Source organism: Osmerus mordax, chromosome 18 (genome assembly GCF_038355195.1).
Source record: "Osmerus mordax isolate fOsmMor3 chromosome 18, fOsmMor3.pri, whole genome shotgun sequence".
In the NCBI taxonomy this organism is placed as follows: Eukaryota; Metazoa; Chordata; class Actinopteri; order Osmeriformes; family Osmeridae; genus Osmerus; species Osmerus mordax.
Genome location: NC_090067.1, coordinates 9675416 through 9692863, shown reverse-complemented (window position 1 = coordinate 9692863; position 17448 = coordinate 9675416). Strand labels below are relative to the sequence as shown.

Genomic DNA, 17448 nt, shown 5'->3' with positions numbered 1-17448 from the left:
CGCGCAAGGAAGGGGGAACAGAGGAACTGAATTCTCCGGAACACCGGAAAGCAATGTGTATGCTGATTGCTATTTGGTGCTCATTCCACTTGTTTACATTATCACTTGACAATTAGGTAGCTATTTGACTACACAGAGTCTACATAAACAAGATCAAGATCTATGTATTTGCTACTACTAGCTAAATGACTATCTATCGAGAGAGCTGTAGGTTGCAGCCAGTCAGGGCAAGCAGTCAAGTCGAGGTCTGCGTTTCCATTTGCTAGTTAGCAACACAGCAACCTAATAGTCTCTTTTCTAAATTGCACCAAAGCTTTAAGTTTTCACAAAATGGCAGAGTCACCTTTATCGGGAGTCAATGTGGTTCTTGTCATGGCCTACGGTAGCTTGGTAAGTGTGACCGATTCTTAGACGCTAGCTACTAAGAAAGCTGGATAGCTACAGTAGCTTGTCTAGCTAGCTTGGTAGTTTACTGTGTGCTAGCATTAGGGTATTTCTCACAAGCAAGTGCTAGCTACTATTATCAGTGGTTAACGAGCTAATTATAAAAATATTTCGTCCCGTGCAGGTGTTCGTATTATTGTTCATCTTTGTCAAGAGGCAGATCATGCGTTTTGCAATGAGGTCTCGTAGAGGACCCCATGCCCCTATTGGACACAACGCCCCTAAGGTAGACTCCCAAAGTGTCACTTAGTTTAAAGCGTTTCCTGATCAATTGTTGCACCGACTCAAAACCAAATCAAACGTGTCTTTGTTCATTCTGTGCATTAATGTTTTGCAGGGTCTGCGGGAGAACATAGATTCTCGCCTGTCTAAGGTCCACGATATTCGTTTCGAACCTCGGCTCCTCTCGGAACAAGATGATAGACTCAAGCCTGGCACCCAGCTTAGTGAGTCACTATATATTATTAAGCTGAACATTTGAATCTCTGCAATATGGCTGTGTATGGAGTTTTAGTAACACAGACATGCAATCATGAATATTTCCTAGATTGCTACAACTACCTGTACAGAATGAAGGCCCTGGATGCTATACGTGATTCGGGTAAGAACAGGTGGAGAGACACCCAAACACTTCTCTGCACTTGTCCTTGTGCTTATTTCTTCACAATTTACCGACCTGTCGCTTCCATCCTTCTAACTTCAGGTATCCCGCTGCAAGAGATGAGTCGAAACCCAAATGCTTTGACTGGACGCAGCTTCCTGAACTGGCTGCTGGAGCTGCGGAACTCCCATTCGTTAATTAAGAGCAGCCGCAGCACCCTTATAGACAACCTGTTGGAGGGCTATGACAGTGCCCGCCACGGGACCGGGGTGTGTTTTTATGTGTGCAGGCATCTTGTCTTTGCCTCTCTGTGCTTGGGGTTGAGTTTCTCACCATGCGTTGTTGTTATTTGATTTGCCCTGTGGTTATTGTCTTTCTCTGAACTGTGTTGCAGGTTTTTGGGGAAGCAGAGTTTCTGAAATACCAGGAAGCTCTTAATGAACTGGCTGATGTGTAAGTATTTGCAGCCAATTCTAGCCAATATAAATACAATAGCTAAGCTGTTTGCAGCATGTCAGACAACATATAGCTATATAACCAAAATATGTGTCTGAATGAGCACACATTCCCACAAACACACTGCTAAATCTTGTAGACAGACTTTCTAGTGGCAGTTTTATAGCCACAATGATGGCACCAACTATATATTTATGCTCAAGGATTTGGAATGGGATGTCCAACAACCTCATAGGTGCATACAACATGTCAGGTGTCTTTTAAGAATGTTCTTCGAAATATGTATATATATTTTTCCCCCCTAAGTAATTTTATTGTAGAATAACTTCATTACACTTGCACTGATAAAGAAACAGAGATAAAAGCCAGTTCCCTTCTTCCCTTAGTGTAAAAGCCTACTCCAGCACCACTAGTCTGGACCAGCACCACCAGTCTGCAGCTAAAGATCTGACGTGTTCCCCAACGCGTGGCACTCCCTCCACCATCCAGGTGACCTACCTGCCGTCCACCGGCCAACGAAGCAAGAGGCCCAAGCATTTCCTGGAGCTCAAAAGCTTCAAAGACAATTACAATACCCTGGAGAGCACCCTTTGAGACGTCCTCACAGAATGGGCTGGACTTGACGAGCAGCCTGACCAATGTGGTCATGTTCAATTTTACTACAGAATGTTCACTTACTTGATCAGGCTAGTTGCTCAAGGGGTGGAATGCAGTGTTTTAAATTGCAACACAGTCAGCCAAAAACAATATTACTGTGTAGAGTGCATGGCTGGTTCATTGCAACATTTGTCTCCATGAGTTAAAATGCTCATTTCCCCATGACAAAACACAGTGCTTCTGGACAGTCATTATATGGCAGTTATCATTGTTAATGTTTCTTGAACATGCTTTTGTCTGTCTACAGTACATTCAAATGTTAAAAAAAATTTGTTTGTACAAATTAATGTATTTATAACATTTGATAATGTATTTCGTTGTTGTAAATTGTATTTGTGTTGATGTTCTCGTGTGGGGGAAAAGGTAATTCCAATGTGCTTAATTTTTCCACTAGGTGGCAGCTGCAGTATAAGCGGCTACAATATAAGCAAAAACAGACAGAAGTCTTTTTTATATATATATTTTTAAATAAAATAATTTTAAACAAAGTCAACCATGAAAAAACAATAACAATAAATGTAGTTCACCACTACCCTATATTACCTATCAAAGAGGGACATATTTCACATTAAGTACACATACAGTATATTATAGTGTGTTGTAGTTAAAACCAGGTTTGTCTAACAGACAGGAAAGAATATCTCACAGTCCGAATGAACAGTTCATAGCATAGCTGATTACTGGTTGTAACAGTGGATCTTTAAATCCACAGCCTTGTATGATGAGGGAAACTTTAAGCGACTTGAATATTGATGAGTATTGACTCAAAAGTATTGACACTTCAACTAGCAAATCTAACACTGCATTGATTTAAGGAAAGCAAGGAAAACAGGACAACATTTGTCAAATTTAAATTTAGAAGTACCCCGTAAAAGACAAATTCAAACAACTGAAACTTAGTGTTCCTACAACTCCTGTACACAGTATACAAAACTAGTATGTTGAATAAGTATTTGCACTGCACATTTAGCATATGGACTCAACAGGCATTTTCACACTTTAGGAATTTCATGCTTTAAAACATTATTCTGGGAGGGGGTAACATATCCATATATTTACATTTGTGAGTTGGAATACGGAGTTGTTTGTCCAGGTCAAGATTGTTTGTGTGTTTGTATCACTGTTTTCTTTTTTACATCTCTCACACCGACTCTGCTCAGGACTTAATCTCAATGACTTTGATGAAGGGAAGAGACTTGTTGGCAAGGGTGGTTGGTGTGAGCGGCTTGCTGCAAATAAGAGGAAAATTATAAGTCATGGAGAGTACAAAAACATTACTTGTAGTTGTTCACTCATTTTGCTTTGTTCTCATGTCTGTTTTGGGAGATGTGACTTGGTGAGTGAGCTGTCACCTGAAGATGATTTGAGGTTTGTGTTCAGCGGATGTCTGTGTCTCGGGTGCCTGCCCTCCCAAGAAGTACTCCATTTGATCGTGCATCTCTCTGTTCTGTTAGGGAACACGTTACGAAACAATTACATTACATTTAGTCATTTAGCAGACACTCTTATCCAGAGCGACCTACAGTAAGTACAGGGACATTCTCCCCGAGGCAAGTAGGGTGAAGTGCCTTGCCCAAGGACACAACGTCATTTGGCACGGCCGGGAATCGAACTGGCAACCTTCAGATTACTAGCCCGCTTCCCTAACCGCTCAGCCACCTGACTCCCGGTCAAACGGTCAAAGGTCATTCAGAGAGGGTTGCAGACCCCATGCAGACCTTCACGCCTTCTCTTGCAGAAAGGGTAGAGCTGAAGAGAATATAGTGGCACACAAGACTTGTAAGCATCCTCACCTCAGCCTCCAGGAAAGCCACTTTCTCCTCCAGATCTCTGATCGCCCGATCCCTCTCCTGGATCACTGTCCGGGAGTTCTGCAGCTGTGGACAAAAGGAAAACAAACAAAGGGATATCACGATTGGAAACTGAAGAAGAAAAACAACTCTCCAGCGGAGTCATGCTCATCACTTATTGATGATGTTTTTTGTTTCCCCGCAAGCTTCCGCTCCATTCCTCTAAACAAATTAAGTTCTTTCTTGGCAATCAAATTGCCCGTTAATTGCTTCTGGTACTCTGCATGCAAGTTCCTGTGAGTGTGTATGCATGTGTATATGTGTGTGTGTGTGCAAGTATACTGTGTGTGTGTGTGCGTTGTCACCTGTTCGATCATGTGGCGGACCTTCCTCTGCTGGCACTTCAGCATATCGTCAAGGTGATGGATCTTTTCCTTCTGAACGGCTAGTTGCTTCTCCAAGTCCTCAGACCTGAGCACACACACACACAACATGTGGATACATCACCATAACTCTTGATCAGGACGAAGTAACGTGGGTGGGTAATATACTGTAAATACAGTATCTGGCCTGATCAATGATACCTTACCAACAGCACAGACATAATTAAATGCATGTTTCCTGATGTAAAATACATTTGAATACGGTAATATCAGCATTAGTATCCATGACCCTTTAACCTATTCAATCTTTCTTTCTTTTTCATTATAAAGAATGTGAATACACAACATAAGCGCCATATCTGTGATCAGCTGGACCTCACCTCCGCTCCTTCTCCAGGACCTCCTCCTTAGACTCCCTCAGCTGCTGTAGCTCAGCCTCCGTGGCGGCCATCTTGTCCTGCAGACCGGCGCTCTCCACTTCCATGCCACCAAGCAGCCTCTGCAGCTCCTCCACCCGTTGGCCACGGTCCTCGGCCTGCCCCTCTGCCCTCTGCAGACGTTCAGACTGCTCATCCAGGCGCTGGCGAAACTCGCTGCTTTCTGCCTGCAGGGGGAGCCAGAGTTCCAAGGTTACCATGGCATTAAGCTTGTTGTGGTGCTTTGGCCCCTCTGGAAGTATGGAACTGTTTAGACCTATGGTTTAGACAAACCACACGCCAACCTGTAATTTAGGTTTCTGCATTAAACTTACGGGAAGTAAAATCTTAAAAAATATTGAGGAACTAAAGCAGTTTCGCGAGTCAGGAAGTTATAGCCTTGTCACAAAGTCGGGACTTAAATTGTGTATTATGTGTTGCAGTAGAACCCTATATTTTGGAAACTAAGGATTGTCATTGGAACAATACAGTTTCAGCCTTCTGACACCAAGACTGATAACTTCACACACACAGGCTCATGCCCTGAGGTAACCCTGGATAAAGAGCAAGAGAACCAAACAACAATGAAAAGAGATGGATAGAGACTGAAAGAGTGAATGGTATGGATTGAAAGGAGGGAGAAAGGTGGGAATGAACCATTAGGTGAACCTAACAAGTACATACATGCAGTCTGTCTTTTTCATCCTGATGTTTCTTCTCTGATTCCTTCAGCTGGGCGTACAAACGCTTAGTCACCTCCCTCAGCCTGCTGCTCTCCTCCTGGTTGTCCTTCACCTGAGAGAATGAAGACAGACAGACTAAGAGAGAGAAACACTCTCGCACAGCGATTGCCTGTGCTTGAGCATAGTCACTGGGCAGAAAATAGATTCCCCGTAGATTTTCCTGCATTCTCACAGCAACACAGCCTTTAGGATAGAGAATGGATGTCCGGCTTCATGTTACACAGGCTGTTTGTGCTGGGCTGTGCGGAAAGAATGCCTTTTTACAATATCCAATATCTGTTGCTTGAGCCTTGGCTGTGCATGTTTATGTGTGTATGGGGAGGCTGTATCACATAGACACCAAGATATCTCCCAGTGTGTAGTCAGTATGACTACCAGCGTACGGAGAGCAGCTGCGTACGGAGAGCGTCCGCCATTTTAAATAACAACAGAAATGTTGTCATGTTGCGTAGGATGGAAAATGTCTGAGGAATTCTGCCTTTCTTTCATTTTCATATTAGTTTGAATACATTCAATTTATACGTGTTGTGACTGTAGGCCTGTGTCAGGATGCACTCCTTTAAAACAGATGCAAAAGAAGTAAAACAAAAAAAAAACGAAAGCCAAACCACTCTACCACTCAAGTTTAACATGTAGATGAGCTAATAATAGCTTACATGAGCTTCTGACTCAGTCCCATCAAGGTTACCATTGGCGACAACAGCTTGGTTGCTAGGCAGGCTGACTCTAAAGCCATTAACAGGAAACTGAGAAAAAGAGCATGGTTAGAGATGTTAGCGTCAAGCCAATATTGTTATGTATTCACAAGCAGACGTTTCTCATGGATCACATTCTTTTTGGTTATGTTTATTCATTTTTCATCGTCGTACCTTTTTAATGTTGTTGTTCTGTCTGGCTGCCATTTGCTCCCTCAAGGTCTTTAGACAGTACCTCACCTAGTAACATGGGAAAAATATTTGATAAATGTGCCCATATTTGTGGAAAAATCACACACACACACACACACACACTTTTCTTTACTGACACACCCTTTTAAACATCCAACCTAATAGCTTGTCTATCCATCCCCACCCAATGACTGGGCCTGACGCACTGACTCATCCTCTACATACTGGTGCAGACAACTGTTCCTAGTTGGCCGTACTGACCTCCTGTATTTGAGACACCTCATCTGTCAGCATCTTGACACTCTGTTGTTTGGCTTCTCTCTGATTGCGTGCCTCAAGGTACACCTGGACATTGGAGAAGGGGGTTAGTTTTTCAAAAACGCAAATACAGCCACACCCATCTCACAGACAACTCACCTTGATGACCTCTACTTTCTCTTCTGAGGGTGCAACCAGACCAAGTCTCTGGTCTTGATTGATTGGCTGAGGTAGGTCAGAAGCTCTGCTGATTGGCTGTTAATTAAAAAGCAAAGAACATTCACAATAGTCCATTTGGATTTATAAATATCATACAAATATTTGTCTTTGCCCTGCTAGATTCTGCGGGCTGGCTGGACTGGTTCTGCTCCTGCAGAGTTAGTCTAAGCTGCCTGTATCTGTCCTGAGTTAAAAAGACAAAAATATAAAAGGGATTTGTATGAGTAAGAGATGTGAAAGTGAAGATAAACCGCTTGGGGAGAAAGGAAAGGGATATATAGCCCCTGTCATACGGGAGAACGAGAGAGAGAGAGAGAGAGAGAGAGAGAGAGAGAGAGAGAGTAGAGTGAGCTGTAGCTAGGGGACAAGTTAAAGCTGCCCATGAAGAAAGGACCCAATGACTCACTGGAAGACAGTGGGCCCCGTGACACAACACCAGACTGTGGGTGGACGTCTCCAACACCACCCCACCCAACTCTGGGTCTAACGCTAACTCTTTATTAACTGGAAAAGCCAACCCAGTCCAAACCAGGAAATCCAAAAATACCCCGACCACCTAAATGAGTGCTGAGTCACTGCACGACTCTATACCAAAGACAATACAAACAAGGAGTTGGTAGAGTGCCAGCTGTCGATTTGTTGAAAGTGTTGTTACTAAACTGTACAGGCTAACTGCCAAACATTTTCAAGAATGAACTGTCAAAAATCATGAATTGATGCTAATATATCAAGTTTTAGATAAGCAAACTTTTCAACAGACGTACCTTCTGCTATTATATCATGTTACAATGACTTTCAGCAAGATCCATGCCAACTGTCTTGCATGACAATAAATTACCTGTTGTTAATCTTTAAACATAATCTATAGTAACAATTCAAATGTCTCTCTGCATTGGGTAACAAACATTTCGTCCCTCTTAAGTTATACATACATACATACAAAATAAACGGGAACACCCATTTCAGGTATTATGGAGAAGGCTAAACAAACTACTTGAATATCTCTGAACGTGAGAATCAAACCAGATCTAAGAGCTTTTCAGCATGAAGGAAACCTTTTCAGGTAGGGATAAAGGTGTTTTACCGAAGAACTAAGTTGAAAAAAGCGGTCGTTCGACTTACATAACCCTTTTGTCAATGCAGTCTCCCAAGATGTCTTTGTGTTATCATAACTGAGCACAGTCAAGTTCATCCATCACTTTATGTCTGCTCAGTGTTTGAACAGTACACCTGGGCTTTTATGTACAATGTGTGTGTATGTTGATGTGTGTGAGTGTTGATGTGTGTGTGTGTTGATGTGTGTGTATGTTGATGTGTGTATATGTTGATGTGTGTGTGTGTGTGTTGATGTGTGTGTATGTTGATGTGTGTGTGTGTTGATGTGATTTTTTTTAAGGCAAACCCTGGACTGGGAAGAGACCCCGGGGAAGACCCAGGACATGCTGGAGGGACTATGTCTCTCGGCTGGCCTGGGAACGCCTCGGGGTCCCCCAGGAAGAGCTGGTGGAAGTGGCCGGGGAGAGGAAAGTCTGGGCCTCCCTGCTTAGGTTGCTGCCCCCGCGACCCGACCCCCGGACAAGCGGCAGATGACGACGACGAAACCCTGGACATCATAGACTAACATACTGGAACATACTGGATGTCCAATAACATCCAGTATGTTCCATGACTAATCTGCATACTGCATTTTAGCAGGTACAATGACATCATTACATTGTTGGCATGGGTTGATATATTATTATCTTATAATTACTCTTAAGGTATGTTGTGCCATGCCAAATACCACAGTAATCGTCTGAGTAAGATAATAAGTCCACATTTCTGCCTTACGTTCAAAGGAACCTGTCTGAAAACCATATGGGATGGTCTGTATCAGGTGAGATTCTATGATAGCAAAAAACCTGGTGGCTAGGTTTAAATCTCTGAATCATGTCTAGGAAGATGCAAAAAGCAGACTGTTTCTGCATTCAAACTTTTTTAAAGATTAGTGTATTTTGATTACATTATCACGATACAATTATCACTATAATTCAAATGATTCACAAGTACACCGCACTATTAAAACAAATTGGTTTTACTCATTTTTAACCCTTGTGTTATCTTCGGGTCATTCTGACCCATCAGTCATTGTGACCCACCGTCGTATTGCGACAACTTTACCTCCTACAAAAACAAAGTGAAGCATTTTCTTTTAACTGTGGGGCTGTCTCAGACCCCCACATTGCAATGGATAAAAGAAAATTATTTTTATTTGTTTTTGTATTGGGTAAAATTGGGTAAACACAACGGTGGTTCGTTATGAACCTTTGGGTCATGTGACCCGAAGGCAGCACAAGGGTTAAGCTCTTGTTTCTCTATTATGATGACATGAACATGTTTATCTCTCTTCAGGTGCCTTTAAATGATGTGGGTTTGTTGCGTAAGTCATCTTTTCATTAAGTTATTTGACTGAAATCTAATAATGAATTTAAAATAAAAATCTATTTAAAGTCCTTTTGACAGAACCGGTGTAAAACATAAACATGAAAGATAATGGAAACATTCCATGGAACTGCATTATTAGGCTTAGCTGCCATAGGCTACATTACTTCTTTACAGAGAAAACCATTACTTACACCTGTCATTGTCATTGTTTTCTCCTACGCAATGCATTTTTTAATGCTACCCAGAAAATACTTGACAAGACACACCCAGTTAAACAGAACAGTACATCCCTAATGGTTCACTGTAAAGAGCACACAAGGGATCATAGCACAGGATTAATGAGAAAGAGAAGGGGCAAACACATTCTTAGCATACCATCATCTGTTACCAGTAACCAGAGAGAAGATTGTGCCAACACCAACAAGACACATACAGCAAGACAAAACTGCAAATATGTTGTCAAACTAACAAGCATAATTGTATCGAAAACTTCTTAAAATATGTCAAGTGTTCAAGCGAGCATGGACTTTGTGTGGGAGAGCCTCTGTGTATGAGTGACCCAGTTAAATACCTCCCCCCCCCCCCCCACACACACACCACCACCCCCTCCTCTCCTGTCAGTATGGAATCCTGAAAAACCATCAGAGCTGTGGCTGTGGTTGTAACAGGCAGGCAGCTGAACCACCAGGCTGAGATCAGAACGAGTGACTGCAGCCTCCGGGGCCTCTCTCTCTCACTCTCTCTCTCTCTCTCTCTCTCTCTCTCTCTCTCTCTCTCTCTCTCTCTCTCTCTCTCTCTCTCTCTCTCTCTCTCTCTCTCTCTCTCTCTCTCTCTCTCTCTCTCTCTCTCTCTCTCTCTCTCTCTCTCTCTCTCTCTCTCTCTCTCTCTCTCTCTCTCTCTCTCTCTCTCTCTCTCTCTCTCTCTCTCTCTCTCTCTCTCTCTCTCTCTCTCTCTCTCTCTCTCTCTCTCTCTCACACACACAGAGAGAGGCTCTCTCTCTCTCTTTCTTTCTCTCTCTCACATACAGAGAGAGGATCCTGACACACCCACAGAGGTGTTCAGACACACGCACACACACTCATTAACAAGGGATGCTGGAACAGACACAATGTTCCCTTCCTGAATCGTCCACAACCACAAACTCCATCTCTGGCTCTCCCACCACGCATACACAGTCATTTCATATCCCATGATTTTCCCTTGTTGCTGCGCCCAGTACTGTATTATGCAGCAGAAGGCTAGTTTTATGTTAATGTATCGTCAACCAGAAAATAACTATGACCCATATAATTGGTTATTACATAGGTAGTAATCTTATTATTACTAAACTAAATGTTTAAAACATCAACAAACATTCAAGTATTAGGATGGTAGTGGAATAATGAATAAATATGTGTACTTATGTGACCCTTCACTGGCACACAAATACGTTATGATAAACTTGTGAAACCTGAAATGTAATAAAGTTTAAATCAATATGCGTTTCACTATGGTGGGCTTGTGTGAACCCATACTCTTGGATGTGGAAACTCTTTTTTATCTCTGTCGATTTACGGCCTGATAAACATCCCCAGCATCTGCCTTCAGTAGGGAGACAGTCAGCTACCCTGAGGGCTCTGTCCCAGGCCTGTCTGTACAGACCCGCCTCGGCCATATCAACATCTAATCCACAGGCCTAAAACCATGGACCCTGTCCAGCGAATGATCCCATTGTGTATGAAAAGCTGAGCGAGACGAACGTCCTGAGCTACTTCATCGCTATTAAGGATCACAGATTTGCTTTCAAGGATGGTGCAAATCTTGTGATTGATCAGAATGGATTGATGAGGTTTGATACGTATTTGTTCACTTCCTTGGGGATATACACTTGAATAAAAAAGACAGTTTGAATTCTAACAAAACAAACAATAAATAGCACCTTTCTTGGAAGTACTAGAGGACTACACATTTGCGTGCTATTCCCCTCCATACACAATTTCATATAAAACATGTGGGCGCCAAACCACTGATTGGCCCACATCCAGTCTTAGAATGTGTGATTGCAAAAGACTCATCAATCATTTGTCTAAATGTTGAAAACAAACTGTAAGCAGACCATCAAGTTGTTTTGTGCAGGCACTGTATACGCACTGTATACAAACCACTACATCTGAGGGCTAGAAAACTCCACAAGCCACACAGCTAAGAATGGCCTGTTTCTCCACCTGGTCTATCAACTGCACAATGTAATCGGCAGAAAAAAAACAACGAGATACATAGGAACACAGTCAATAACTGGGCTGAAAACAGCGGCTACTCTTACAAGCTGCACTGAGACTAAGGCCTCTGAGCTCCCAGAGCGAGTATCAGTTTACTGTACCTTGCTCTCCTCTATGGACGCACTGGAGCTGAGAGCTTCACACACTATGGTGCTCCTATACGATCCCTCTACCTCTATAAATACAACCACCTAGCCTCCCCTCTGATGTACAGCATCAAAGAGACCCATCACCCCACTCCTATCCCTTCCAATGAAGACTCCACTGCTCTTATTGGTTCACATACTGAACAAGTTCAGCTACGGGCTCAGAGGATTGAGCACTGGCTACAATGTTTAGCCAAATATGCAACTGACCACAGTTGAACATCAACATACAAGTAAAGAGTTCCACATGCACATGTCTAGTCAGAGGCTGGGCTACTCACAGCAACATGTCAGTTTCCACTCCTTGCAGGGTACCATTAACACATTCAGACACATATTGACGTATATCCCGTCTTGGGTCATATTAACAAGGTACCTAAATGATTACAAAAGAGATTATCAAAGATAATAAAACACTTTCGAACGTCAGGAACCTACTACTGGTGATGTCATGTAATTCCGACAATCCACAATTAAGACGAAAAATGTGAAACTCTGAGCCTGTCAGACATGACTGTTTCTCTTATGTCTGCTATGAGGCTTCCTTTGTTAGCCTTGTTAAATTAATCTCAAAGTTACTCTGATGCACACACTTATGTATCTTGAACACAAAGTAAATTATAATACATTTACAATGTTTCTGTGTATTAGGTATTTGGTATTAGGTATTAAGTATTAGGTATATTTGGCAGTACTATTCAGTATATGATTGTATTATTTATAGGAGGAGTGAGTGTATATGAAATATAACATATTAAATCAAAATATGTAAATATATTACTTTATGTAGTTACTTTACAGGAGCTACATGGTAGACACTACGAAAACAACACAATGCCTCTTCAATGGCAATAGCTAAAACATGTCCGAAGAAAGCATACAAGTAATAACACACAGACTTATACATCTATAAAACTACTTCTACACTAACTTAGGTGAAAACAACACAACACACATGCCAACCAGTTTCAAATGTACCTGTCTAGAAGTAGCAGTCTGGAGCCCTTTCTGTCGGTGTCCTGAGTGTTTTGAGGGTAATCGTGTGTGACTCAGTGTGGGAATCCACTGCTGTCTTGCCTTACATGGAAGGGAGAGGCTCCAAAAACCAGCCCAACCCTATTCTATCAGACCTGGTCCTGCCTCCAACCCCTGGAGGGCCTCACAGCTCCCCCTGCAGGAAAGAGACGGCCACTGCACTGGCCAGAGTGAGGAAAAGACAGATGGGTTGTTGAGATGGTTAGATTTTGAGCACAATTGTTTTGATTAATATTCGGTCTGTTCGGAATTCTGTACATTTGAGATGTTTTCCCTAGGTTTAAGAATTTTTGTTTAGACTAGCAAAAATGTCATACGACGCAACTACAAGAATTCCATTATATGAATAAGTGTGCAGGCATATTAACCTGTGTGTGGTTATGTGTGTGTCTATATAGCATGTCTGTCACCACTATATGCAGGTATCTTACAGTATAGCACACAGGTAGGTTAATAGTTTGCACAAAAGTAAATCCTCATCCCTACATGGTGCCAGAAATAGAGCCCTGGTGTAGAATGTGGGGTGTGTTATATAACTGAGATTAATGAAGTGTCTTTATGTAAGAGTCCCTTGACATGAACTATGCATAAAGTAAACAGAGCTATACAAATGAATGTGTGTGTGTGTAAGTGTTTGTGCATTCAGTATGTGCATGTGCTTGTGTCACGGCCACAGCCGTGCCCCCCCCGGTTTCAGTTTTTTGTCCTGCCCTAGTGTTTCCCTGTCATTGTCTTCACCTGTTCTCGTTAGCGTTATTGTGTCCACCTGTGTGTCGTTTGGTTCTGTATATTTAGGTTTATGTTTTGTGTCCAGTCTTTGTCGTGTCCTTACTACTACTTGTCCCTGTGAGTACCCTATCTGTTCCCCGTTTTGAGAATTAAACCCTTTTGTTCTACCATGCCTCGCATCTCTCGTGCATTTGGGTCCTACCCCTCCTCACACCCTGACAGCTTGTCTGTGTGTACATACCCTCTCTCTCTCTCTCTCTCTCTCTCTCTCTCTCTCTCTCTCGCGCGCTCTCGCGCTGTCTGTGTTAGTGGGTGTGTTTGTGTAAACATACGGAAGGTTTCAAGTGTTTATGAGCTCCAAATGATCTCGTGAATGATCTGAGGGCATACCTCCTTCTAAGAACCTCAAATACAGCAGAGTCTGTGTGAGGGATGTCTTGACCCAAGCTAATTCAAGACCCTGTGCCTGGCCCACATCTTAAGTCCATCTAGTCAAACAGGATGGTTCAGTCCACCCCCTATACATCAAATCAAATTACATCAGGTCAGATTAAAGGTCCTGTTCCTGTCTTTACAGCTCCAAGTCGTCCAATCCTTTAAGTGTAGTTACTCTGTGAGCGTGTGTGACTGCACAGAGTACACCAAACCCAGAGGGAATGTAAAGGAACTGCATAGAGGAACAGGTAGTTCAGGAGGTAAAGTGCCATGTGTACGGAAACCACAAGACTGTTCACCAAGAGGTGTAACAACAGACCTCGGGAGGAAGAGCTTTTGAGAAAAGGCTGTGTTTGCCCAAGGGCATTCTAACACTTGCTAACGGTCACTTTAAAATCCTCCCGTATCAAAGAGGCTGACAAAAATCAAGTGAGGTCAGAAAGTGACAAAGCGAAAATAATCTCTGATTGTTTCCTTCCAGATGACAAAATTCTTCTAGTGCCAACTTAAATCAATTGAATATGTCAAATCCATCAAACACTTAAGCCATACAAAGAGCATTATGCAACAAACTGGACAGGGTCCAAAACGGGGTGAGGGCCATTAAACATTGCTGAGTTTGTTTATTTAGCGAGTTATGTTTGTATTCTGTCAAATAATCTCATTGTGTAATTCGAAAATGTCTCCAAAATTAGGAGTAATTTATTAACAAGTAACAAGAAAAGGCAAATTTGTTGAAAACGACATAGGCCTGTGATTTTCTACTTTGTGAAACCACATAAGAGTTTTGAACACAACAATGATTTCAAACTGCACTTCCAGTTTTTCTTCGTCTTAAATCAGAGGTTGAACTTGAAGGAAAAAATGCTGGCTGCTGTAGTTCATAGATGACACTTTAATGTTCATGGTCCCACAGGTAGTCTGTTCACTACTGCAGGTATGCCATGCAAGACAACAACGTTTTGAATTCATATATTAACCTATATAGACAAATCTGTATTGTTTATTGAACTGTCTGGAGTCAGATTCCCCAAGATAGATAGAACAAAACTGACTTGCCATTTTTGGAAATACTATATTAACCATTCAGTGTTTGGCATTCCGTTAATGATAAACATGACCCTCTCTTACGGATTAATGCCCCGTTTACTAATTCAGTTATTTTTTCACCTTGACTAGAAGCTGTTGCCATATAGGCCAGCTGAACTGTAAATGATTGATATGGATAGTGCTCTAATAAGCTAGCGCAGGTACTGTCAACGTGGTTGTGATTTAGTGTTTATTCTCAGTAGGCTTCTCTTTGTAGGAAAAATGATAAATCCTCCACATTCTACAAAATGGTGACATATAGCCTGAGCCTACTATACAAATACCAGGGGTCAAGTGAAACACGAAATGAATGCAAACAAAAATCCAGAACATGTGGGTCAGTTATCAGAAGTCAAATTACTGACAATATTGCATCACTTACATTCATTCCTGTATCTCTTCTGACATCTTCGTTAGTATATAATATTTGCGTAACGTCGTTCATCTTCTCTTGGGCAGCAGGAGTTTAAAGAGAGGACATATGTAGGCTATCCTTATTTGTCGATTTGACACAAACGTTTCCGCGGGCACCATGCAACAGTTGACTCGAGTCGATCGTGCCTGTCATTGAATGATTTGTCCATGAACTACCCACTTCCAAAATAACATCACCTTCCACTCATTGCATTGCCCTCAGACGACTAAATATTTAACCATGACTTGTCCTATCCAATGAGATGAAGTCACACCCCCCCCCCCCCCCCCCCCCAACTGTCTGGAATGTTAAAACTTCAAACTGACGTAAGCAAGGAATGCAAATGCAGCATATCCGTTAGGTAAGCGTCGTCTCAACTGGACTGGTAAGAAACTAAAACAGGGGCTGACTGAAATTAATGTGAGCCATGCAGCAGATTTTCAATATTTTGTCCTACTAAGGAATCACACACACACGCACACACACACACACACACACACATACACTATGTTAATTTGACTGACCTCATAGATGTTCATGTTCAGCATCCCACCACCTGGAAAAAGTTTCATATGATTCCATCATGCCTTGTTATCTGCTGTCTACAGTTCGGTGTTCTCAGATAGACCCCTTTCTCATGGCTGTGATTCCTGTCAAAGGTTGCTCCACTGCTTAGTCACAGACTAAGCAGTGGATTAAGACTTAATTGATAGCCATTGGAAGCATCTAACAATAACAGTTTCCCAGCTTTACAGATGTGCTGCCAAGCATCCCTATTCTACTGTAGTACAAGTATTACCATACTATTATTACTATACTGTAAAACCAATACTCAATCCATGAACAGAGGTTGGTGGTAAATGGGCTAGAGATTGGTTCTGTGTTCTTCCTGGTGGATGCACAGGTCTTCTACTATAGCCTTAGATGTTGAATTTGAGGAGTATAGCCCAGTACAAATTCTGCACTACATGAGACAATCAAGATAGTTGTTTCAAGGTGTTAATATTCTGTAGTCATGTACTAAACATCACAGAAACACAATGACATTCTTCACATATGACCATTTAATCCTGAGTGTCACTTTTCTTCCTATTGCATGTAATCAATTTAATACCAATCTATTCATGACTTTTAAGCCCAACCCAATGCAAACATGAATTTGCAGTTTCAAGGCTCACCTTCCGGAACAAGTCTTTGCCAGATTGTAATGCGAAACCTCTCAACTTAAAAGGAACTTTTGTCAGATTGATTTCTCAGGTAATCTTTGCAAAACCAGGGTGAAGGTTACGTCAATGCAGCAACTCAATGACACTAGAATCTACTGCATGGCACCTAGCCAATGGTCTAAAGTAGTGCTAAGACAGCATGTATGTTTGTGCATGCAAAGAAGTTGTGTGTAGAAATTAAGTACATCATTATTTTCTTTAACTGTGTAAATCACCCAAAACCAGCATGCTCTCTTTCTTTTCAGTCAAATTTGTATCAAATCAAATTGAATGTATAATTGCCCTTCTTACAAGGAATGTCTCAGAGGGATTCCCAGATACCCATAACACTGCACCCAAAACACTCAAGGAAGACATTGGACAGGAGTCATTCAGGCAGAGGAACTATGAGGCCGAGGGACGCGGAAAAGGAAAGATGAGAGAGGGAGATGGAAACAGACAGATGCACACACACTCACACACGCTCACACACACACACACACACACAGAGTGTAGTTGACTTGGCCAGACAAGGCGGACTGCTGGGAGTAGAGCCGAGAAGCCTGGATAAAGAGGAGCCAGACAGAGGATAATGACCTGATGTCTCCTGTAATCACAGTAAACTAACAGGGGGATTAAGGGCTAGCTAGCTTTGCAGGGGAATGCAGCCAACTCTATAATTACAGTCTCTTGCAGGGCTGCGATCACTGCAGTCCACACATCAACAGGAGAGAGACAATAGGATATGTACAGTTAGGTCCATAAGTATTTGGACATTGACACAATTTTCAGCATTTTGTCTCTGTATACCACCACAATGGATTTGAAATGAAACAATCAAGATGTGCTTTAAGTGCA

General features: G+C 42.1%; 3 protein-coding genes across 6 annotated transcripts in view; 2 read left to right on the top strand and 1 right to left on the bottom strand.

Annotated features, from left to right (window-relative positions):
* LOC136961849 (aquaporin-3-like) overlaps positions 1–17448 on the top strand; it is a 107391-nt gene that overhangs the window by 82168 nt on the left and 7775 nt on the right. The gene's annotated exons all lie outside the window — the stretch shown is intronic.
* On the top strand, positions 52–2249 carry LOC136961850 (protein C1orf43 homolog). Of its 2 annotated transcripts, XM_067255327.1 has the most exons (7): positions 52–390; positions 569–670; positions 782–890; positions 992–1045; positions 1148–1314; positions 1440–1498; positions 1888–2249. In XM_067255327.1, exons 1-7 carry the CDS (start codon positions 331–333, stop codon positions 2093–2095), a joined length of 759 nt encoding a protein of 252 aa, XP_067111428.1. In that variant the 5' UTR covers positions 52–330; the 3' UTR covers positions 2096–2249. The 2 variants fall into 2 exon arrangements, with proteins under 2 accessions (XP_067111428.1, XP_067111429.1); XM_067255328.1 differs by lacking the exon at positions 569–670 and having other exon boundaries at positions 80–390.
* On the bottom strand, positions 2249–15525 carry LOC136961848 (tuftelin-like). 3 transcript variants are annotated; one of them, XM_067255322.1, is made up of 11 exons: positions 15353–15525; positions 6795–6890; positions 6639–6722; positions 6360–6425; positions 6147–6236; positions 5432–5542; positions 4712–4935; positions 4314–4419; positions 3952–4035; positions 3511–3605; positions 2249–3387 (listed from the first exon to the last, which is right to left on the bottom strand). In XM_067255322.1, exons 1-11 carry the CDS (start codon positions 15413–15415, stop codon positions 3315–3317), a joined length of 1092 nt encoding a protein of 363 aa, XP_067111423.1. In that variant the 5' UTR covers positions 15416–15525; the 3' UTR covers positions 2249–3314. The 3 variants fall into 3 exon arrangements, with proteins under 3 accessions (XP_067111423.1, XP_067111424.1, XP_067111426.1); XM_067255323.1 differs by lacking the exon at positions 15353–15525 and adding an exon at positions 12661–12690; XM_067255325.1 differs by lacking the exon at positions 15353–15525 and adding an exon at positions 11964–12041.